This window comes from Mirounga leonina, unplaced genomic scaffold (assembly GCF_011800145.1).
Source record: "Mirounga leonina isolate KUSES-001 unplaced genomic scaffold, KU_Mleo_1.0 Mir_114, whole genome shotgun sequence".
Lineage (NCBI taxonomy): Eukaryota > Metazoa > Chordata > Mammalia > Carnivora > Phocidae > Mirounga > Mirounga leonina.
This window is the reverse complement of record NW_023270265.1, coordinates 19693960-19717429: the sequence shown is the minus strand read 5'-3', so window position 1 is coordinate 19717429 and position 23470 is coordinate 19693960. Positions and strand designations below refer to the sequence as shown.

The window sequence follows — 23470 nt, the reverse complement described above, 5'->3', positions numbered from 1 at the left end:
TGCATTCCCAGTATGTGTGGATCCTAAGGTACCATCCCACCCCCTTATGCCCTTCCAGAAGCCCTCTTCATCCTGCTGGGGCTCTGGTTCATCGTGGGTTGTCTTCCCCTTCTAATCCCACTTAGGCTCTGCCTCCTAACTCTGGGCTACCATGGGTCTTCAGTGCAGAAACCCTTATAAACTTCAGAGCTAAAATGTTCAAGTGGGGAAGGGAGAAACAAAAGAGGGCCTGTAAGCAAACAAAAAAAACCACAAACTTGTTGTGAAAGTAATATTGTGAACAAAAAGCGTTCACTTAATGAACAAAACCCTAACATAATAATCAGTCCACCACCAAAAATAAATTTAAAAGAAAAGTAACAGAGATGTAAATAAAGAACTGTCAATTTTTTTTAGCATCAAAAGGAATCTTAGAGGTCACTTGGTGTTCACCCTTCCACTCTTTGGAGAATGATGAAGGGTATCTTCCCATTAGAGCTGGCTATCCAACCTAGATGTGAACATTTGCAACCAATTCCTCCAGAAGATAACAGAACCTCTCAAATGTATCAGAATATTTCTATAAATTTACCCATCTCCTTCCTTTTCCAACACAAGCTTCTGTAATCTCTTCCAATTCCCTCTTAACCCCAGGTATTCACACCTCTACTATATGATGATTCCCCTCTGAACCAGCTCTAGCTTTTCAATGTTAAATCAGACTGCGGTGTACATCCACAGAAGGAGAATGGCCAGTGTGGAATAAAGTCTGATTAGTCTCCCATACTTTGGACACAAGCCTTCTATTTACATAGCCTAAAATCACATTTTATTATTATTTTATTTTATTTTAATTCCAGAATAGTTAACATACAGTATTGTATTAGTTTCAGGTATACAATATAGTGATTCAACAATTCCATACATCACCCAGTGCTCTTCATACTGCCTTTTTGTTTTGTTTTTTTAAGATTTATTTATTTTAGGCGCACCTGGTGGCTCAGTCAGTTAAGCGTCTGCCTTCGGCTCAGGTCATGATCTCAGGGTCCTGGGATAGCAGGGTCTTTGGGCTCCCTGCTCAGTGGGGTGTCTGCTTCTCCCTTTCCCCCTTGCCCCTTCCCCCTGCTTGTGCTCTATCAAATAAATAAATAAAATCTTTAAAAGATTTGAGAGAGAGAGAGAGAGCACAAGCTTGGTGGGGAGGGGCAAAGGGAGAGAGAGTCTCAAGCGGGCTCCACGCTGAGCAGGAGCTCAATCTCATGACCCTGAGACCATGACCCGAACTGAAACCAGGAGTTGGACACTTAACCAACTGTGCCACCCAGGTATCCCTTCATATTGTTTTTTTTTCATATTCATATTGTTTTTTTTTAAAGCCCGGTTTGCTCAGATACTGTTACATACCAAATGAACCATTATAAAACACAATTACTGGAAATTATCATTCCTATAAACTTAAAAAAAAAAAAGAAAAGAAAAATACTTCTTTAATTCACGGCCAAATGTCAAGCCTTCTTTCCACATGGCAAATATATAAAGAGAGAGAGAGAGAGAGAACAGTTAATAATTACCTGGATTGGTGTTCCGGAAAGAATAATCCTATAATTAGCAGTCAGTTGTTTTACTGCTTTTGACAATTTTGTTTTTCCATTTTTGATGACATGGCCTTCATCAAGAATACAGTAGTTAAATTTAATATTTCTAAGGGAGAATAAGCAAAAAAATTTAGCATCTTTTAGTATATGGCAAGAACTATATGAAGAGTCTTTCAGGCAGGAAAATATTAACTCTCTTCAAATTTGATACTAAGTTTCTCTTAAGAAAAAAATTTTAATTCTTACCTAAAGAAATCTATGTCATTCCTCACAACATCATATGAAGCCACTATCAGATTGTGCCTTTTTACTTGATGCTGTAACCTGTATTTAAAAAGAAGTAAGATTACGAAGCAAGGAACCTGCAAAGTCTGTAATATAATTTCAAAGGGGATGCTACCACTACCATCTTACAAGGTGTTTTCAATGTGCCTACTAAACCCAACTTTCCTTTCTGCTTACTCTACATCCATGACCCTGCCACTTGAAGACCATTCTTCTTTTGACTTGGCCTTGTTAGCCTAACTCAGTCTGACTAGAAAAGAGATGGGTACCTGATTCAAACTGGTGGACAATTTGCTAACACCTCTTCCTTAAAGGCACTATTCCTTCCAAACTTCATGTTGTGCTGGGGGGTGAGAAGGAGCCACAAATGCCCATAATCACCAAAGATATGAAGCAATGAATCAGGCTGAGCCATTCACAATATTTTATCCCCTGACCACAAAGACTGGTTTGGTAGCATGACCCAAACAGGCCAGTCAATCATTTCCAGTATTGATATAATCATGAGGAAAGAAGGAAGATCTCTGTTTACTCCAGTTGCCAAGCTAAGAGAATGTGGCTCTAAGACTGTCTGTGGTCATCTTTTATTTATTTATTTATTTATTTTTAAAGTAGGCTCCATATTGGAGCCCAACACAGGGCTTGAACTCATGACCTGAAGATCGAGACCCGAGCTGAGATCAAGAGTCGGACACTCAACCTACTGAGCCACCCAGGTGCTCCCATCTATGATCATCTTATCCACCAATTGCAGAGACCAATAAAACAAGCTATGTATGGGGAGGAAGAGCAAATGAGAGCCACCTAGATGTACCTAAAGCAAGAATTCACCACTGAAATTCTCAATTTAGTGAATTAATGAATTTCTTGTTTGCTTAAGCTAGTTTGAGTTTCTGTACTTTTAAATGAATAAATTCTGACACTAAATTCTTTTAAGAGTGCAAGCTGTTGACTTGCCTGTGTTCAAATCCTCACTCTGCCCATTTAATTAGCTGTATGACCTTGGACCCAGGCCCCATGTCTTAGACTCTTATCTGCAAACTGGGAACAAAAATAATAACCATACCTCATACGGTGATTGTGCAAATACATAATACACAATTTTACATAAATGTGAAACTACTAAGAATAATGCCTGGCTAATAAATGCTCAGCATATGTTAGCTATTACATATACAGAGGGGGAGCAAATCTATGGACTAATCAGCAACCTAAGACTCTCCATGCTTTAAAAGATGAACTGAAATCAATGAAATTCTGCTCTTCAAAATTTGTATTTAGAACATAAAGGATGTACTAGTTTAAGAGAAAAAGGATAAAGCTAATAGAATTCTAGCAGTGCTATGGTATCAGGGCAGCCAGAGCAGCCACTTCAAAGCAAAAGCATTCTGGGGATTAGAGGGCTCTTAGAGAAAGATATGCTATGATCACAAGGTTCTCAAGAAGGGCACAGAGAATGGCTTTGGTTGCTAGGTCAAATACTTGGAAAACCCAAATGGCTGAAGTCCTTAAACGTTCATGAGTCTCACTGGTTATATCTTTATAATGTATATTCATCTTTTTTTTTTATTTTTTTTATTTTTAAAGATTTTATTTATTTATTTGAGACAGAGAGAATGAGAGAGAGAGAGCACATGAGAGGGGGGAGGGCCAGAGGGAGAAGCAGGCACCCCGCCGAGCAGGGAGCCCGATGCGGGACTCGATCCAGGGACTCCAGGATCATGACCTGAGCTGAAGGCAGTCGCCCAACCAACTGAGCCACCCAGGCACCCTCATCTTTCTTAAATAAGAAAGTTTCTGACAACCAAAAAAACTAGAGTTTATTTTTAATAAATTTTCTCCTAAAGTTCTTAAAGCAAAAGATTAAACATTTTTTGCTGTATAGTTCTTACCTTATTCTTTCAGTAGGAGGTCCAGTATAGTGTAATGGATTGAGATATTCTTTGGAGCAAAATTTACCTACTTCATCCACCCAGTGACCTGTTAATGTTGGCGGACAAACCACCAAGGATGGAAGTGGCATACATTCTGCCAATTTTGATCTTGCATATTCTTGGGCCCTTTACAGCAATAAAACACAATGCATTAACTGGCTTGTTTACATTTCTTAGCATCTGAAAGCTCTTTCTAACAAATAATATTTTAAATTACCTATGACAATGATCTCCTGCTAGAATGCAGATGGACTGTAAAGTTTTTCCTAAACCCATGTCATCACACAGAATTCCATGAAGTTTATACTTATTAAGAAATGCTAACCAGTTCACACCATCCTGAAAGGTTGGGAGAAAGAGGAAAATTAGAAATGTGAACAGATCATAAAAATTTTTTTCTTGTAAAACATGTATGCACAGACCAAAAATCTTTATTTTTATAGGCAAAAGAGAAATAAATGGGTATAAACACTAAACACAAGCTTTTATTAAGTCAATTTTAAAAACTCTTCAAAGTACATTGAAAGGAATAATCTCTATTTATAAGATAAGTATAAAACTTTACCTGCTGATATTTTCTGAGTTCAGCATTGATTGGTACTGGTATTTTGTAATTTTCTAATTTTTTCCCATCTAATAATTGCTCCAAAAAGTGTCGCTCCTTGGCTTTCAATTGGATTAGTTCTTCTGACATATTTGGAGGGTCTGGAATGCCTGCCTGAAGTGATTTTTTTTAAAGGGTATTAAAACTATTTACCACAGTTAATTTTTTCATACTCAGATTATGAATAATTTCAAATCTTATCAAAATATAATAGAGAAAAATAATTCAAAAATAGTAATAAATAAAAGTAATAAGTAATATATTTTTTAAAGATTTTATTTGAGGGAAAGAACATGTGAGCGAGCACACAAGCAGGGGTGGCGGGGGCAGAGGAACTGTGCCCCAATAATAAATAATAAAAAATTTTAAAGACTGGACAATAAATAGTTTAAATTTGACAGGTATTAAAAGTGCCATGGGACTACTAAATAAACACATTTGAGGTATTTCAAAGAACACAGTTACAACTTTCTTCCCCATACCAGGCATTACTTGATAAAGAGGCAGCATAACTTATTTTAAATACAATGCTGTTACTGGAGCTTCTCAATTTTAGTGTTATGATGCCCCAGGGTACTGGCTCTCAAGATGTACTCTGCAGACTCCTCAGGATCCCCAAGACTTTTTCAAAGAATCACTGAGGTCAAAACTACTTCATAATAAAAGAAATAAAAGAAAGACATTGTTTACTTTTTTCACTGTGTTGACATTTACACCAATGCTGCAAAAGTAATGGTGGGCAAAACTGCTTATGTCTCAGAAAGAATCAAGGCAACAGCATTAAATGTACCAGCAGTCACTGTGTTACAGCCATGCACCAGCATTTTTTTTTAAAAAGCCAGTTTCACTTAAGAATGTCCTTAAAGCAGTAAAAGTAATTTTATTAGACCTCAACCCTTGAATGCACATCTTTTTAACATTCTGTGCAACAAAATGCGAAGTTCACATAAAGCACTTTTGCTGCTTATCAAAATACAATATGCTGAGGAAAAGCACTTGTAAGACTGTTTAAATTGTGATCTGACTGAGCCATTTTTCATAGACAATTTTACTTGAATGGACTGACAAACTGTAGTTATTCTGACTTGGCTACTTGGCCAACATTTTTCTCAAAATAAATCTGTCACTTCAAGGAAAACAACTGACCTAACTTGTCAGTCATAAAATTCAATCTTCCAAAAGAAACAGCATTGTGAGCTTGAACGTAAGTATAAGCGTCCCAATATTTAAAAAGAATTTCTGTTGGTGATATTATCTGATTTTTTGCTATTTTATGACGAAATATATCAACTTTAAAAGATTGACATAACTCAGTGAACCAGTATTTTCCAAATGACCAATACTTATGTTAAAAAAAACATGTATGGGTAAAAGATCTACTGGAAAGTGAAAGATAAACCAATAAATTTTAACGTAGAGAGATTTTACATTCATTGATAGGACTTTAGATTCCACACTGCACATAAATTTAATAAGCTTTCTCCTTTTGAGTTTTGGTGTGCTATCAGATAAAAGAATATCCACAATTATTTGAAAAGGCTACTCACTTTTCCAACTACTTATCCCTGAGGCTTGACTATACCCTCAACCCAAGAAATATTTTGCAACAGAGTGAATGCCCAAGCAAATACAAGAATCAAGCTATCTATAATTAGGCCAGGCATAAAAGAGATATGCAAAAATGTCAAACAATATCACTCTTCTCACTAACTTATTTTTGTTTTAGAAAAAAGTTATTTTTCATTTAAAAATGTTACTGATGGTAACATCTAATGGGTTTATTAAATGAATTAATTTTTTATTTTTACATTCCTCAGTTTTAATTTCTATTATAGAAAATATGATAAAAGCTCTTTGGGGTCTTCAATTTTTAAGAATGTAATAAGATCCTCAGACCAAAAAGTTTGAGTCCTACTGCCCTGTGGTGTCTCTAAAGTTAAGAGATGTAAAATTCTGGGGAGGGTGGGAGGAGAAAGAAATGTAAAATTCTGCAAACAGAATTTCAATTAAAGTCAATTAAAATATATATTCCAGTTTAAGTTACTTGAAATCATTTTAATCCCTCTTTTAAGGCTTATTTTAAAACTTTGTTAAGGCAGGTCCAAATAAAGATTTTGCCAAGGGCTAATTTGATCCCACTACACAGGCAATATACTTCTAAGGACTGTAGTTAATACTCTAAATGGTGGAAGGTCTTCTGATTCAGCTTGGTGGAAACACAAACTACTCCTGGCCCTTTATGAGCCACCTATGCCTTTCAATCATCCTTTCTCCTAGTCTCAAACATAAATATGCCCAGATGAATACTCAGCCCTGGTGCGGACTTCTGGAGTTTCTTTTTCGTGCAGCTACTACTTCTTGGGTCATCTGCCTTGCAAATTCTAGCCATCTTGTCCTACCTACACTCTGAACTCATGACCATTCAACTTGGTGAGGCTGTGAGGCTCTGTTTAGGTTTCACTTCCCTATCTTATGGCCTGGAAACTCACTCCAGGCAGCAAGCTAGGACACTTCATTTGTTTCTCTTCTCTCATGAATCACTATTCTGTGTTGCCTGTTGTTTAATACCTGAATACCACTGTTTGATTTATTGTACTCTTCTAGTTAAGATGGGAAGATAAATTTGGTTGTTCTTTTTTCTTTTGAAGATCTTATTTTTAAGTAATCTGTACACCCAACGTGGGACTTGAACTTACAACCCTGAGATCAAGAGTTGTATGCTCTACCAACTGAGCCCATCAGGTGCCCCGGTCCCTGTGTTTCTATCATAGCCAAAAGTAAACTACAGATCATGTTCTTGTAATTTTGACATCAAAGAGAATTTTACTAATCTTTTAATCTCTAAAGGTCAAAGTCTCTTTACTTTGCCAATCTGTTTATCAAATATTGTTAGTCTCTCCTTTAAAAAAAAAAGACGCCAGTGCCTGGCTGGCTCAGTTGGAGGAATGTGCAACTCTTGATCTCAGAGTTTTAAGTTCGAGCCCCATGATGGGTGTGGAGATTACTTAAAAGCAAAATCTAAAAAAGACTTTATCACCTCACAGTGGATTGGGCTCTGTTTTGGGATACTTCCACTTTAATCCATAAACAGCTATTAAACTGCTTTCAGCTGTTAGATTAATTTTCCTAAAATACTGTTTTCAGCATCTACTCTTTTGCTCAAAGAAATTTATTTATTTGAGAAAGAGAGAGAGAGAGAGAGAGCAAGCACGAGCGGGATGAAGGGCAGAGGGAGAAGCTCAGCAGGGAGCCCGTTACGGGGCTTGATCCTGGGACTCTGGAATCATGACCTGAGCCGAAGGCAGACGCTTAAGTGACTGAGCCACCCCAGGCGCCCATAGTCTAGTATTTTGTCATGGTAGTTATTTTAATACTTTTTATTGTGGAATAAACCATGTAGAGAAATATATAAATAAATGTACAATTTTATAAAACAACTTTATAACCATTACCAGATCAATAAAAACAGCCCTGCCATAATCCTATAAGATCCCATATGCTCAGGCGCCTGGGTGGCTCAGTTGGTTAGGCGACTGCCTTTGGCTCAGGTCATGATCCTGGAGTCCCTGGATCAAGTCCCACATCGGGCTCCCTGCTTGGCGGGGAGTCTGCTTCTCCCTCTGACCCTCCCCACTCTCATGTGCTCTCTCTCTCATTCTTTCTCTCTCAAAAAAAAAAAAAACTTAAAAAAAAAAAAAAAGATCCCATATGCTCCTTCTCAATGACAACCCATTCTCCTTTCCCCAAGAGGTAATCACTTTACCGACTTTCATGGCAACCTCTTTCTTACTTTTCTTTATGCCTTTGTCACCTAAGTATGCATCCCATCTACCTTTACCTATTTTTGAACTTCATAAAAATGGGAATCTTATGTTAAAGATTAATATTGTTGGGCGCCTGGGTGGCTCAGTCGTTAAGCGTCTGCCTTCGGCTCAGGTCATGATCCCAGGGTCCTGGGATCGAGTCCCACATCGGGCTCCCTGATCGGCGGGAAGCCTGCTTCTCCCTCTCCCACTCCCCCTGCTTGTGTTCCTGCTCTCACTGTCTCTCTCTGTCAAATAAATAAAATCTTTAAAAAAAAAATTAATATTGTTGTGTTTCTATTTTGTTCATTCTTTTGTAGTATCATCATCACCATTATCATCCAGTTAACATATCTACTCCACCAATGATGAACATTTGAGTGGTCTTAAGACTATTATAAATAACGCTATGATCAATATTCTTGAAGATATGTCTTGGTACATGTGTATGAATTTCTCTAGGCTATATATCTAGGGTGAATTTGCTGGGTTATTGGGATGGGAATCTTCAACTTCAGCAGACACAGCCAAACCTTTTTTTATAGAGGCTATCCAACTTATGCTCATATTTTATGGTAGGAATCTAAAATGTACAGTTACTTTGGAAAACAGTTTGGCAATTTCGCAAAAAGTTCAACGTCATATGACCCAGTTACTCCATTTCTAGATACCTGCTCAAAAGAAATAAAAGCATATATCCACACAGACTTATAAGTGCATGTTCATAGTAGCATTACTTGTAATAGTCAAAAGGTGATAATCCGAAAGTCCATCAACTGGTGAGTGGATAAACAAAACGTGGCACATCCATACAATGGAATACTATTTGGCCAAAAAACGGAAGTACTGATACATACTACAACATGGATGAACTGTATATCTACTTATTTCCTGAATTATAAAAATTCCATCAAAATATTTTAAGCAGTTTGGTGGCAGGGTCCTGGTCCTTCCCTTGCTTCAAGCCACTTCTATTTCCTGTACTGGCCACATATTTTATTTCCGGCCCATGAATATACTCCAAAATTCTCCAACCAACCTTCTAGTCTGCTTTCTCCATACTCCCACAGACACTTCATTTGCTTTTTACAGTTTCTTTTATCATCTCTCAAATTTACCTTTCATGTAAATGTCGGCACAGAATCTTTACCTAGATGTTACCAGGGATACTTAGGAACAATTCTGTTTCTAGAATAGCATCAATAAATGATCATTTTTTTAGGTACCATAGTTTACTTGAAACCCTATGTTAAAAACATAAATATATATATCCATTAAAATATAAAATTCCTAATGCTTGTAAACATATTCACAATGGTTTTTTTAACCTGACATTGTTTTAAAAGAGTTACAATTATTACAGATGAAGTTATAGAAAACATTAAGTCTGTAAACCAAATATTTCAACTTACCTCAAGTGGCATGAGTCTAATTAGTGTTGCAAAGCACTGTGTAGCCATGAATCTTACACTGTCTGTCTGATCACTCATTCTTCCCAACACAGGCACAACTAAAAGGACAATATATGGAACAATACCAACATCCAGTTGTTCCATTACACCTGAGTAAGTTATTAAGGAAATTTTCAAACTTTTTTGAGGTAAATGTTTTCACAAACGGATATATCAAGACTTTAACTTCTAAAATGTTTCTCCATTTTCTCATCTATATCATGAGGGAATAGACTGTCTCTCAAGATCTATGATTCAATTGTAACAGCATTTGTGCACCGCTCCTCCTTTGTAAATATTATGTAATTTTCTCTTGATTAAGACCATAAAATTAGGTTTTTCACCTGAAAGAGGCTGGAGGAAGTGGTTTTTTTTTTTTTTTTTTTTTTGCCTCTGTTCTTTTTTTTTTTATTATTCTTATGTTAATCCCCATACATTACATCATTAGTTTGGCTGAAGGAAGTTTTAATCAGGTTTTTCTCATAGAGAAATTCTTGCAAGTTGCTAGAATTCCAATACCAAAATAAAATGAGCTACATTGCAAGCAAGGGAGCACAATTCAATGTCACTCAAAGATTAATTCCAAATTTCCAACCAGGATCTTGACCATCATAAACTGGACAGAGCAGGGCCCAATAAGTTCAGTCCTCCTGCAATCTTCAGCATTTCTGAACCAGAGTTTCTACTGATTTGATCTCCATCCATATTTCTTGCTCTTAGAAATATCTTTCAGATACTTCGAGTTAAAGAATGTCAATGGATGCTGTACCCATAGTAAAAAGCTTGCCTGTATATTTATTTCTAGTTATTTATTACAGTTAGTCATTCTCCACCCACATAATGAACTTTGAAAACAATATGTTTATAAAATACGGACTACATACACAGTGTCTGATTAGTATTAATACAACACTGATTATAAACCAATAATCAGTTACTAGAAATATATTTCATAAAGTACCTAAAATTATTTTGCCTATTAAAAAAGATCTCTTAAAATTAATAGTAATTCTTAAAACTCTCTGTATGAAAATTTTCAAAATAAAATGTAAATATATTTGTAATGTATTTATAATGTAATATAAAGATACTTCAAAATAAAATATAACAGAGTAGTTTTGTTTTTGGAACAAGACAGGTTATTTATGAACATTTAAATGAATTAATGAATTTTATTTTAGTCATCCTTAAATAAAATAATTTCTAAAGTTTGTAAAAAGAAGAAAGGATACATGCAAGTGCTTCAATTGCACCCTCTTGTTTGATATTGTCATCAATTGCTCCCAGCCATGGAAGAACCTTCTCCAAAAAAATATTCATTGTTTCCATGGTAGCTATTTTGCTCATGACGCCTACACAACGAGCAGCCATGTGCCTCACTGCAGTGCTGGGATACTGAAGGCACGTATAAAGATGAGGCAAATGCTGTACCAACTAAAAACAAAAAGTTCAAGACAATCAGAATATTCATTAGGGGACCTACTGTGTAAAATATAACTATTATAACCCATACTGAGAGGTTCTTGATATTCTAAATGACTCTAAATCCAAGAATATCTCTAATCACTTCAAACATTATTGTCAAAACATCCTCAATAAAAAATTAATCTAAATCCAAACTAAGGTACTGAAACTCTTTTTAAAATAAAAGGTGCGTAACTTCTCCTCTGTTCCTTTTAAGGCATCAGGGTGCACATTAAAAGGTACCTGTAAGATTTTCCTGAGGTTGGAGAAATGACACCACACATCACCAGTCCCCTCCCAGTTTGGTAGCTCCGGCTTAGGTTTAGGTACATATGTTTTTGTTTTTGGGTTTTTTTTCCAAGTAAGCTCTATGCCCAATGTGGGGCTTGAATTCACGACCCCAAGATCAAGAGTCACATGCTCTACTAAATGAGCCAGGCTGGCACCCCTAAATACATACTTTTTATTCACTGGGTTGAGTGATCCTGATCTTGTTCCAGGCACCATCCTTTGGTAGGTATCTCCCACTTTAACCTCCTGGCTTACCATAGGCATTATGATCACAAGGGCATGATATATCTCATTAATAAATGCCTGCTGCATGGAATACCAGGATTAATCTTAATGAGAGTCAGGTACATGCTGAATAGACTACCCTTGGAGCTAAGATGAATGTTAAGCTGATCATAGAAGGGTGAGAGCATACAGATGGATTCTGCCCTTCTCTACTAATGATAAATCAGCGAAATTTAACAAGTAAAAAGATAAAACTTCATTAATATATATAAACAGAAAAGGTTCTTCTCTTTCTCCTAGATTCACCCTTTTCTGTTAGATATCAATACGGAATTGGAGCTAGCACATGTAACAGCGCTGTAAATTGCAGAGTTCCTACTGTAGTTATATGGAAAGAATACTGCTTTCTTCTATGGAAAAACCAGACATTTAATTCTCTAGTCTATTCTACTCCTCCCTCTGTCACAATTTTTTTTTGGAAATTAGTTAATAGTAAAAAAACACAAATCAGTGTTCTTTCTTTGCCACTAACTAGCTTCATCTCAGGCAGGTAACTTCCTCTACCTTTACACTTACCTTAGGAAAAAGTTTTATTAACTGTGCTCTTCCTTTCTTGGAGCTGTATTACTAAATATGGCATAAATTAATAGGGCTGTAACTTTCTTTCCGTTTATACCTGGCTTCTGTGTCATCAGAGCCCTGTCCCCACTGCTCCATATTCTAAGCTCCCAAAGTGAGTTTTCTAACATTCATGCACCAAATTCTGCCTCAAAGCCCACAAGAAATGTGCTGTCAATAAAGAAGGAATCTAGTTATACCACATAAAAGAAAATGCAATTACTAGGGATGACATCAAAGTTACACATTTTAAGCCTTAAGACTTTTTAATAAAACCACTTGTTTTATTAGAAGAAAACTACACCTGCATTAGTTAGTTACCAAGGGATGAAGCTCAGAATCCATTGAGGCTGCTGCTGTTTCAAAAACTTGCAGAGAATTCACCAATTCTTGGGCAGGACCATCTCCTTTTTCCAAGAGGGACTTTCCATCTATTAAAATATATTGATTTAAGTGTGTATCACCTTGCAAATAATTTTTCAAAGTCCAACTCAGAAAACTATGTACACACCAAAATTATTTATGTCGATTGTATTCCTCAATGGACCAACCATAGCATCCCAGAGATGTGGCAACTTCACTGCCATTTCACCACCAAAATGCTTCACTATAGTCGTCAAGGCAAATTCAGCTCCTCTTCGCTGTACCAGATAGGGTTTCTGGGCCTAAAATCAAATGTTAGTTGATAAAGGAGACTTTTTAAAAAAGTATAATGGATTTGAAATTTTATCAAGAGAATTTAAAAGTCACCATCTAAGAATTCATGGTGTTACCATTAACCAATTAAGCAACTATAAACATTTTTATCACTATAAATGTCTTTTAATAATTAAATTTACATGGGCATAAAACCCCAAACTAGATTTTTCCAGCCAAAGTAAAATACTTCTTTGGAGCTGAAAAATAAGGAAAAGAAGAATATGCAGTTTCTAGAGATAGTCCTAAGTGACGATTTTTTCCCTTCTCCCTGCCCCAAAGAAACCTACCAGCCAGGGAGAAGATAAGGAGATAAAATGATCTGTCCTTTTATTTATATTCACTTAAAGGATACAATAAAAACATCTGTATAATCACAAGATTAATAACCTCTGATTTGGCAATAATTTCATTATAATACAAAAAAACTGTCCCTCCAGAAAGAGGCACGTGTTTTTACAATTACTTTTTAAGTAAAGGAAGAACTATGTAAACCATAGAGATATAAATCCCAAAATCACAGTAAATTTTTTATTAAAACTATTATGGGAAGAATAGAATCAGTGAAAAAAAACATTCATTCACAGAATTTTTTTTTTTTTTAAAGATTTTATTTATTTATTTGACAGAGAGAGACACAGCGAGAGAGGGAACACAAGCAGGGGGAATGGGAGAGGGAGAAGCAGGCTTCCCGCGGAGCAGGGAGCCCGATGTGGGGCTTGATCCCAGGACCCCGGGATCACGACCTGAGCTGAAGGCAGACGCCCAATGATCGAGCCACCCAGGCGCTCCCATTCACAGAATATTTTAAAAGAAATACAGGTAAGAAGGTAAAATTTTTATTTAAAAAAGAAACTTAAAAAATATATTTTACAGAAATCTATCAGACACATGTCTTTTAGCATTGATAGTTTATTGCTGAATTCAGGTAAATTTCTATGTCATGCCAACCAAAGGAGCTACCTAGAGCATCATTCCACCGTTAATACTGTGACTATAAACATCTCAAAAAACATTTTTTTAATTGTCCTTAAAGAAGACTGTACTGTAGACAAGTACTCCAATGAAACAGAAAAGAAAGCCCAAATACATACTCACATATATGAAGCATGATATATAACAGAAGTGCCATTATAAATCAGGGAGGAAAGGATTCAATAGTGGGATAACTGGCTGTTCATATGGAAAAATAAATTTAGATCCCCACCTCATATCACACATTTAATAAATTCCAGGCTGACTAAAAGTCAAGCAGGTGATAATTATTTGACACTTATAAATTAAGTATCAAGAGGGGCACCTGAGTGGCTCAGTCGGTTGGGTGTCTGCCTTCCGCTTAGGTCACGATCCTGGAGTCCTGGGATCGGCCCCCCATTGGGCTCCCTGCTCAGTGGAGAGCCTGCTTCTTCCTCTACCTGCTGCTCCCCCTGTTTGTGCTCTCTCTCTCTCTCTCACTCTACCTCAAATAAATAAAATCTTAAAAAAAAAAAATTAAGTATCACCAGAAATTTGAAGAAGTTTACAGTTTTTCTGGATCATGTTGTGGGGGTACTACAAAAGGTTAATTCCAGTTCTATCACTTAAAAATATAAAAATGTAATAACGGAGGCTTGGGGCGCCTGGGTGGCTCAGTTGTTAAGCATCTGTCTTCGGCTCAGGTCATGATCCCAGCGTCCGGGGACTGAGCCCCGCATCAGGCTCCCTGCTCGGCGGGAACCTGCCTCTCCCTCTCCCGTTCCCCCCTGCTTGTGTTCCTGCTCTCGCTATCTCTCTGTGTCAAATAAATAAAATTTTAAAATAAATTTAAAAAAATGAAATAAAATAAAATAATGGAGGCTCATATGACAATTTAGCTCTCAATCTGTAAGGTATCTGTTTAAAAATCAGAGTAGTCAGGGCGCCTGGGTGGCTCAGTTGGTTGAGCGACTGCCTTCGGCTCAGGTCATGATCCCAGGGTCCTGGGATCGAGTCCCGCATCGGGCTCCCGGCTCGGCGGGAGGCCTGCTTCTCCCTCTCCCACTCCCCCTGCTTGTGTTCCTGCTCTCGCTGTCTCTGTCAAATAAATAAATAAAATCTTAAAAAAAAAAAAAAAAATCAGAGTAGTCAGAAAAACCCAAAACAACTGTTTACCTCATCAAGTTCAACAAGGATATTTCCACTACTTCCTGCAGGAAGATCTGCTATTTGAGCTTTTACTGCTTTAGGGGTAGGACCTCGCCTACTTGTGATAGCAAAAGCAGCTTTCTGATGCCTGTAGAGTGTAATTATACCTCTGTGTTTGGTGACTGTATGGTGCATCCCATCTTTTTCGGAGTTGGATCCTAAAAGGAAAAAAGTTAAATAACTTTTTAGCATAATATAGGTGACCAAATGCTTCCTGCTCCAAAACAAATACAACATATTTTTAAAACTATGTCTTTAAGCTTCAATTTTTATAAGCCAATGACATTTTCTTTAGCCAATGAAATGGTAATAAAACAGTCAATAATTTACAACATTAAGTTAAATGTTTTGATATTTGCATAGGACCATACTTAATATAAAATTGTAGAATCATGTTAACAAGAAATATGACATGCAAGAATGATTCTGAAGCTTCAAAGTATATATTTTTAAAAAATGAATGACTGCTTCTAGGCATAAAAAGAAACAAAAACTTGCAAGCAAGTTCTAAAAGAAATGTCCACAGTCACCATAAATTCAGAAACATCAACCACTGCAAAATGTTACTGGCTCAAATAACATTAGGGGTTGGCAGGGGGAAGGAAGGGAGGCTGTTAGCCTATTATAGTATTTTTTTTTAATGTTTTTTATTATGTTATGTTAATCACCATACATTACATCATTAGTTTTTGACCCTATTATAGTTTTAAGATAAGAATATTCAAAATGCCACTTTCTCTTTCAGTTTGTTCACATTTTTTTAAGACCTATACTGTGCCAAAGTTGTAAATTTATTGCATTTTGAATAATCTGCTTTTCCAAAATCTTATAAACAAACAAAAAAAATCATATAGGACTAAGGCATGTAAAGAAACATTGGTCCTTGATACTAGCCTGCAGAGAGCAATTCTTATTTTCCAGATGAAATCAGAATGGCTACACATTATTTGCTAAAGGCGAGTTCACTTATAAGACATGCACTAAATTAGAGAAACCAGAGTTTTATAGGAAGAATTTTTATTCAACATTTGATACAATTAAGTCTTCTAGCCCCATAAACAGTAAAACTTTAAAATGATCTGGAAAGAGAGGGAAGGGTTAACACCTGTTTCATAGATTTCAGTCATCTTATATGAAATATCAGGTCTTTTATGAATAGTTTGAGTTTAGAGGGTTGTTATTTGATTACCAATATATGCAAAATGGGAAAAGCTCTAACATAAACTGGATTTGTGTTTAAATGATGCCTATAGTAAATGAAAACAAATTTAAATGATTAATTCTCTACCCCAAATGTAGGTTTAGATATATACCTTTAGAATTGTCCTGGCCGCTTTGTGTTGGTACTGGACATGTGACACAAGGAGTTAGATAAGGGTCCACACAAAGTGAGCTACAGAGGTTTTTAATAATTTTTGAATTGGGGCAGGGTGTCCTTGTTGTACACTGCTGAAGTAGTTTTGCTATGCACTGAGCTGCATAGTTTTGCACTAGTGTATTCTCTTCTTTTTTAATCGTCTCCATTAATGGCTTTATGATAGGATTTAATTTCTCTGGAAGCTGCTGCAAACTCACAACTGCACATGCAGCAAAAGTATGCACTCTCAACTGCAGCACTTGCCACTCCTGGTTGGTCTCTGTAACTGTCATGTGGACCTGCTGTCGTTTACTATCTAACTGCTGTAACACTTGAGGATTTAAATCGAAAGATGATGTGACTTCATTAAAAACAGTAGTGACCTATTAAAAAAGAGAAATTAAAAATCATTAATGACATCAATCAAACAGTCCGTAAACTAAAGGGCAACAGCAAGCTTTGTTTCAATTTTAAGTTTCACAGTATCTAGTATTATTTTAGTATTCAGTAAACTAAATAGATATCTAAAACGTCCCAGTTTTAAACTTTAATCTGACTTAACATTAGCACTGTATTCTTTAAGATAGTCTTCATGCAACACCATCACAATAGCACTGACTACACTGCCTATGCTATGTCATATACCTGAAACTAATGTAACACTGGTGTGTCAACTATACACACACACACACAGTCTACCGAGATGAACAAAATTACCTATCCCTTAAATATATCTAATAAGTTTAAGAGAAAATTACATGGAATGCCAACATAGTAGTTTGGTGAAATGAGAAACCTATCAGCAAATATAAACTAACTTAATTAAGGGTTACCAAATCTCACAAACCTTTCAGGGAAAAATATTCTTCCCAATTTAAAAACTTTTGGGGTAGCTATTGCTAAGTGGCTAAGTGTTACTAACTGAATTATTTTCATTCTTTCTTTGACCTCCCTTCTCGCGAAAATGCCCAGGGGTTGGGAGGGGGAGCATAAAAAAGGGAAAGAAACTGGGGCAATAGTCATGAATATTTTACTTACCAAGAACCGCCTAAAGCTATAACCCTCTGACATCAGACAACTTTACAAGCCACATTAAATGACTGTTTAATACATCTTTAACAATTTTGAGATATAATTTACATATATAATACACACACTTAAAGTGTACAATTCAATGATTTTTATTCTATTCACAGAGTTGTACAACCATCACAATTTTAGAACATTTTCATCATCCCCTATATAAAATTCATACCTATTAGCAATCATTCATTTCTTTCCAGCCCTATGCAACCACTTACATATTTTTCTATCTTTATAGATTTGCCTATTCTGGACATTTCATATGAATGGACTAATACAGTATGTAATCTCCTGTGACTGGTTTCTTTCATTTAGCATGCTTTCAAGGTTCATCAGTGTTGTAGTGATGAATGTGGTATTTCTTCTTTTCATAGTGTTTAAGATTTTATTTATTTATTTCTCAGAACAAGAGCGAGAGCGAGTAAATGAGCGTGCGCGAGAGAGCACAAGCAGGAGGAACGGCAAGCAGAGGGAAAAGTAGGCTCCCTGCTGAACAAGGAGCCTGATATGGGACCCAACCCCAGAACCCTGGGATCATGACCTGAGGTGAAGGCAGACGCTTAACTGACTGAGCCATCCAGGTGTACCAAATGTGGTACTTCTTTCCCTTTTCTTGCCAAATATCCCACACTATATGGATATAACCACATTGTATTTATCCATTCATTATTTAAAGATCATTTCCACCCTTTAGTTACTATACTGAATAATGATTCTGTGAAGATTTATGTACAAGTTTTTGTGTGAGCATGTTTTTTTAATTACCATCTAGAGATTGTGTGATGGCTTACATAACAAAAATAGTCTTCTTGTTTGACAGGTAACTGTAATCATTTAGAGGCTCTACAAATAGATCCAGTCTGATGAATATTAGAGAAGCCTGTTACACTGAAGAATCTTTTTTTTTTTCCCTTAAATGCAGAACCTAAATTTTTCAGACTTACAAATAATTCTATTATGGACAAGACTGATAATACTGGCCTCTTATTATGAAAAACAAAACAGGCACACTTAATTAAGATCTCCTTTTATAAACTGAGCTGTATCTACTTGACCTTGTCCATTTGCTCACTACAAAGAAACACAATCACATACCAGCTCATACTTTCCACTTCATTTTATTTATTTGAGTTCTGCATAAGATTTATCAGAAACAGGATTTCACTGCTAAGTTTGTCCTAAATATACTATGCTTCTGTCAATTTTCAATGATTCTAAGCTAAGGAAAAGCTTTCCAATCACCCCAAATTCATTAATTCGTTCACTCATTCAACAAGAATCTACTGAAAAATACTAAAAGATGAGTAAGACAATGTCTTCATACACTCAAAAAATGTAGAGAAAGATACAGAAGTAAACAAGACAATGTAACATATAACCGAGATAAGTGCAAGTTACTGTGGGACACATGGGTTGCTTAACTCTTCTCAGGGGATAAGATTAGTGGAGGCTGCCAGATGAAGTTAACACTTGTGATTTTTATTTTTCTTGAAGATTTTATTTATTCGAAGGACAGAGTGCGCATGTGTGAGCAGGGGGAGGGGCAGAGGGAGAGGGAAAGTAGCTCTAGCAAACTCTGTGCTGAGCACGGAGCTGGGCAGGGGGCTTGATCTCACGACCCTGAGATCATGGCCTGAGCCAAAACCAAGAGTTGGATGCTCAACCAAGTGAGCCACTGAGGCGTCCCTTGTAATGGGGTTCTTAAAGAATGGGTTAAGTCTGGAGTTGTAAGGACATCTTGGCAAATAAAGTGAGGTGGTGAGTGGAAAGTGAGGCATTCTCCAGGGAACTGAGAACAGCTGATCATGGCCTGAGTATAGGGTGCAGATGGAAGAACGTTAAGAGATGAAACTGGGATAAACACAGAGGGTTGAGGGCAGGCAATTCCTGACAAAAGAAACAGGAGCTCACACTCAGAAGTGAGAATGAGTGAGGCAGAGGAAGTGAGTGAGCATGGTACACTTCTGCAAGGAAAGAAGCTAACTACCCTGAAGGGGAGGAAGTTCGAGAAATAATGAAAAGAAAAGAGATGAGGAATTTAGAGAAGGTGTGAAAAGAAAGAAAGGAAAAAACTAAAATCAAGGAAAACAAAAATAATGTTTTTAAGCAGGGGAGGGATGCCTTCAGAGTGGAACTAAAGGGCTTTACAAGTCTGGCACAACATGGGAGATGAAATGGACCAGAGACCACCTGCAGCATTAGAGATGAGTCAGGACCTAGTCATAAAGTACTAAGGCCCTTGACCAGGTTGTAGCAATGAAAACCGAGAAAAGATAAACGTATGAGGCTTTCTGAAAGGAAATGGTAGCAAGATTTACAACTGTAAAAGGCAAACTGAAAAAGGCATTTTACTGTTAAAAAAAAATTCCAGTTTTGGTTGTGTTAAGCTGAAGTGACAATGAGCTATCCAACTAAAAATCCCTAATAGAAGAACTTCAAGAGATCAAGAGAAGAAAGCATGGCACAAGGATAAGAACTAAATTGTGAGAATGGTGACAAAGAAAGATCTTAGGGAAATGTTTATATTTGGCAGGTAAGAGAAAAATAGGGAGTCAATGGGAAAGATCAATGAAATAGCTGCTCTAAGCCAAGAATAAGACTAACCTTTTAAAATTGCCCTAAATAAATAAATAAATAAATATTAAAAAATTGCCCTTGCTGGGTTGGGGAGGTGGATGAAATAGGTGATGGGGATTAAGGAGTGTACTTGTTATGATGAACACTGGGTGATGCACAGAATTGCTGAATCACTATATTGTAAACCTGAAACTAATATAACACTGTATGTTAACTGGAATTAAAATAAAAACTTTTTTTTTTAAGTGAGCCAAGACTAGTATTTTTATTTGCCAGTACTTTTAGGTCAGATATAATTTAGAAAGAATGATTTGCACATAATTTACAGAGATCAAAAGTGTAAAATTTGTTGATACACCCATGTAACTACCACTCCCATCAAAATACAGAACATTTTAATTCCCTAGAAAGTTTTGCCCCTTTTTCATCAACCCCTCCCCCGACCTGCTTAAGAACCAACCAGTTTTCCTATTTCTATCTCTATAGGTTGATTTTGCCTTTTAGAACATCATATAAATGGAATCTTACAGTATGTACTTTTGTATGCAGGCATAAAATAAAAACCTTAAAGTAAAATAAACAGCCCTTCCCTCAATACTTTCTTCCTGAGATTCTGATGTACTAGGTCAAAACCACTTAATTAAGTCCATGAAACAGAACAGTAGTTTCACTGAAGAGTAAGAGGTTTGAATAAGAAAGACCTGAAGAAGGGGTCATTTGATAGCTTTACTTTTATTTAAAGATTTTATTATTTTTTTTTATTTTAAAGAGAGAGAGAGCGTGTGGACGTGCGAGTGGGGGGGAGGGGGCAGAGGGAGAGGGAGAAGCAAAGTCCATACTGAGCACAGAGCCCGAAGTGGGGCTGGATCCCACAACCCCAAGATCATGACCTTAGCTGAAATCAAGAGTTGGACACCTAACCAACTGAGACACCCAGGTGCCCCTGATAGCTTTAAAAGGAAAACGTTTCCATAGAAAAGCAAAAAAACAAAACAAAACAAAACAAACACCCAAAAAAACCCACCAGACCAAGTGGGACTATATCCATTATTGAGAAATAATGAGAGATGAGGAATTTAGAGGTGTGAACAGAAAGAAAGGAAAAAAACTAAAATCAAGGAAAACAAAAATAATGTTTTTAAGCAGGGAAGGGATGCCTTCAGAGTGGAACTAAAGGGCTTTACAAATCCTTTGCCTCTCCCCCTACTCAAACACACGCACGCTTGCGCGCTCTCTCTCTGCACTGGATGGTTCAGTTAAATGTCTGCCTTTGGCTCAGGTCATGATCCTAGGGTCCTGGGATGGAGCCTTGGCAGCCTCAGCTGGGAGTCTGCTTCTCCCTCTCCCTCTGCCCCTCTCCCCACCTCAGTCTCAAATAAATAAAATCTTTTAAGGGGGGGAGGGGCGCCTGGGTGGCTCAGTCGTTAAGTGTCTGCCTTAGGCTCAGATCATGATCCCAGGGTCCTGAGACAGAGCCCGGCATCAGGCTCCCTGCTCTGTGGGAGGCCTGCTTCTCCCTCCCCCCCTCCCCCGCTTGCGTTCTCTCTCTCGCTGTGTCTCTCTCTGTCAAATGAATAAAAATCTTTAAAATAAATAAATAAATAAATAAATAAATAAATAAATAAATAAAAACAAAAGGCGGGGGGGGGGGAGGCCGGGGTGGCTCAGTCAGTTAATTGTCTGCCTTCGGCTGGAGTCATGATCCCAGGGTCCTGGGATCGAGCCCCATGTCAGGCTCCCTGCTCATCGGGGAGTCTGCTTTTCCCTCTCCCTCTGCCCCTCCCCCTGCTCCTTCTTTCTCTCTCTCTCTCTCTCTCTCTCTCTCGCTCACTCTCAAATAAATAAATAAAATCTTTAAAAAATAAATTAAAAAAAACTAAAAACCTTCTTCACAGGAAGAAAACCACCAACAAAATGAAAGGGAAGCCTACTGAATGGGAGAAGATATTTGCAAATCATATATTTGATAAGGAATTAATATGAAAAATACATAAAGAACTCATATAACTCAACAACAAAACAAAAACAATCTGATTAAAAAATGGGCAGATGATCTGAATAATTTTTCCAGAGAAGACATACAGATGGCCAATAGGTATACGAAAAGATGCTCTATAATCACACTCACATCAGGGAAATGCAAATAAAACCACAATGAGATAACATTTCACCACCTACCGGAATGGCTTATCAAGAAGACAAGAAATTACAAGTGTTGTCAAGGATGTGGAAAAAAGGGAACCCTTGTGCACTGTTAGTGGGAACGTAAATTGGGGCAGCCATTATGGAAAACAGTATGGAGGTTCCTCAAAAAACTAAAAATAGAACTACCATATTACCCAGCAGTGCCACTTCTGGATATTTATCTGAAGAAAATGAAAACACTAACTTGAAAAGATATATGCACCCCTCTGTTCACTACAGCATCATTCACAACAGCCAAGATACAGAAACAATCTAAGTGTTCATGGATGGATGAATGAGTAAGGAAGATGCAGTATATATCCACAATGGAATACTACCTTAGCCATAAAAGAGAATGAAATCTTCCATCTGTGACAACATGGATAGGCCTTGAGGGCATTCTGCCAAGTGAAATACATCAGAGAAAGACAAATACCTTATGATTTCACTTACATGTGTAATCTAAAAAACACATGAACAAATAAAGCTAATAGATACAGAGAGTAGAATGGTAGCTGCCCAGAGGGGAGGGAGGTTTGGAGGAGGAGAGCAAAATGGGTGAAGGAGGTCAAGAGGTACAAACTTCCATTATAAAATAAATAAGTTATGGGAATGTAATGTACAGCATGATGACTATAGTCAATAATATTACCATATTTGGAAGTTGCTAAGACAGTAAACCTTGGAAGTTTTCATCGTAAGAAAAATAAAATTAAAAAAAAAATTCCTTCCGTAGGGAGGGAAGACAGAGTGAAGGTTGAGATTTCATTCCAAGAAGGCAAAAAAAAAAAAAAAAGAGAGAGAGAGAGAAGAAAGGGGGAAATGGATAAATTATAGAACGGAAAAAATCAGAAAAACAACTTTATAAACAACTTAAAAAAAAAGCAATTTTAGCTTTTTCTCACAGGTAAGAACAAAAAAATTTCAACTTTTAATTTTCTAATTAGAAAAGGGGATAAGAAATGAAGACTGCTCTTTCACAGGAACCAACACAAGTGAAGTGATTCAGTTTCTGATCCTGTAACTCAAAGGAAGAACTCATTTACACCGAAGTTCAAAAACCTACTAAGTACAAAGCTACAGTAATCAAGACATTGGGGATGGCATGAGAGACAAATAGATTGAACAAATAGAGTACAGATACAGATCTACACTTAAAAT

The 23470-nt window shown here is 36.8% G+C and overlaps 1 protein-coding gene across 2 annotated transcripts in view; it reads right to left on the bottom strand.

Annotated features, from left to right (window-relative positions):
• The window catches only part of BTAF1 (B-TFIID TATA-box binding protein associated factor 1), a 109547-nt gene that overhangs the window by 24172 nt on the left and 61905 nt on the right, over positions 1-23470 (bottom strand). For both annotated transcript variants that reach the window (XM_035025040.1, XM_035025048.1), the window contains 11 exons: positions 16422-16848; positions 15076-15266; positions 12761-12914; positions 12571-12680; positions 10884-11085; positions 9613-9761; positions 4359-4511; positions 4011-4132; positions 3752-3919; positions 1821-1898; positions 1551-1680 (listed from right to left, as the gene is read on the bottom strand). In XM_035025040.1, coding sequence (XP_034880931.1) covers positions 1551-1680; positions 1821-1898; positions 3752-3919; positions 4011-4132; positions 4359-4511; positions 9613-9761; positions 10884-11085; positions 12571-12680; positions 12761-12914; positions 15076-15266; positions 16422-16848 — 1884 coding nt within the window. The remainder of the gene's footprint in view (positions 1-1550; positions 1681-1820; positions 1899-3751; positions 3920-4010; positions 4133-4358; positions 4512-9612; positions 9762-10883; positions 11086-12570; positions 12681-12760; positions 12915-15075; positions 15267-16421; positions 16849-23470) is intronic.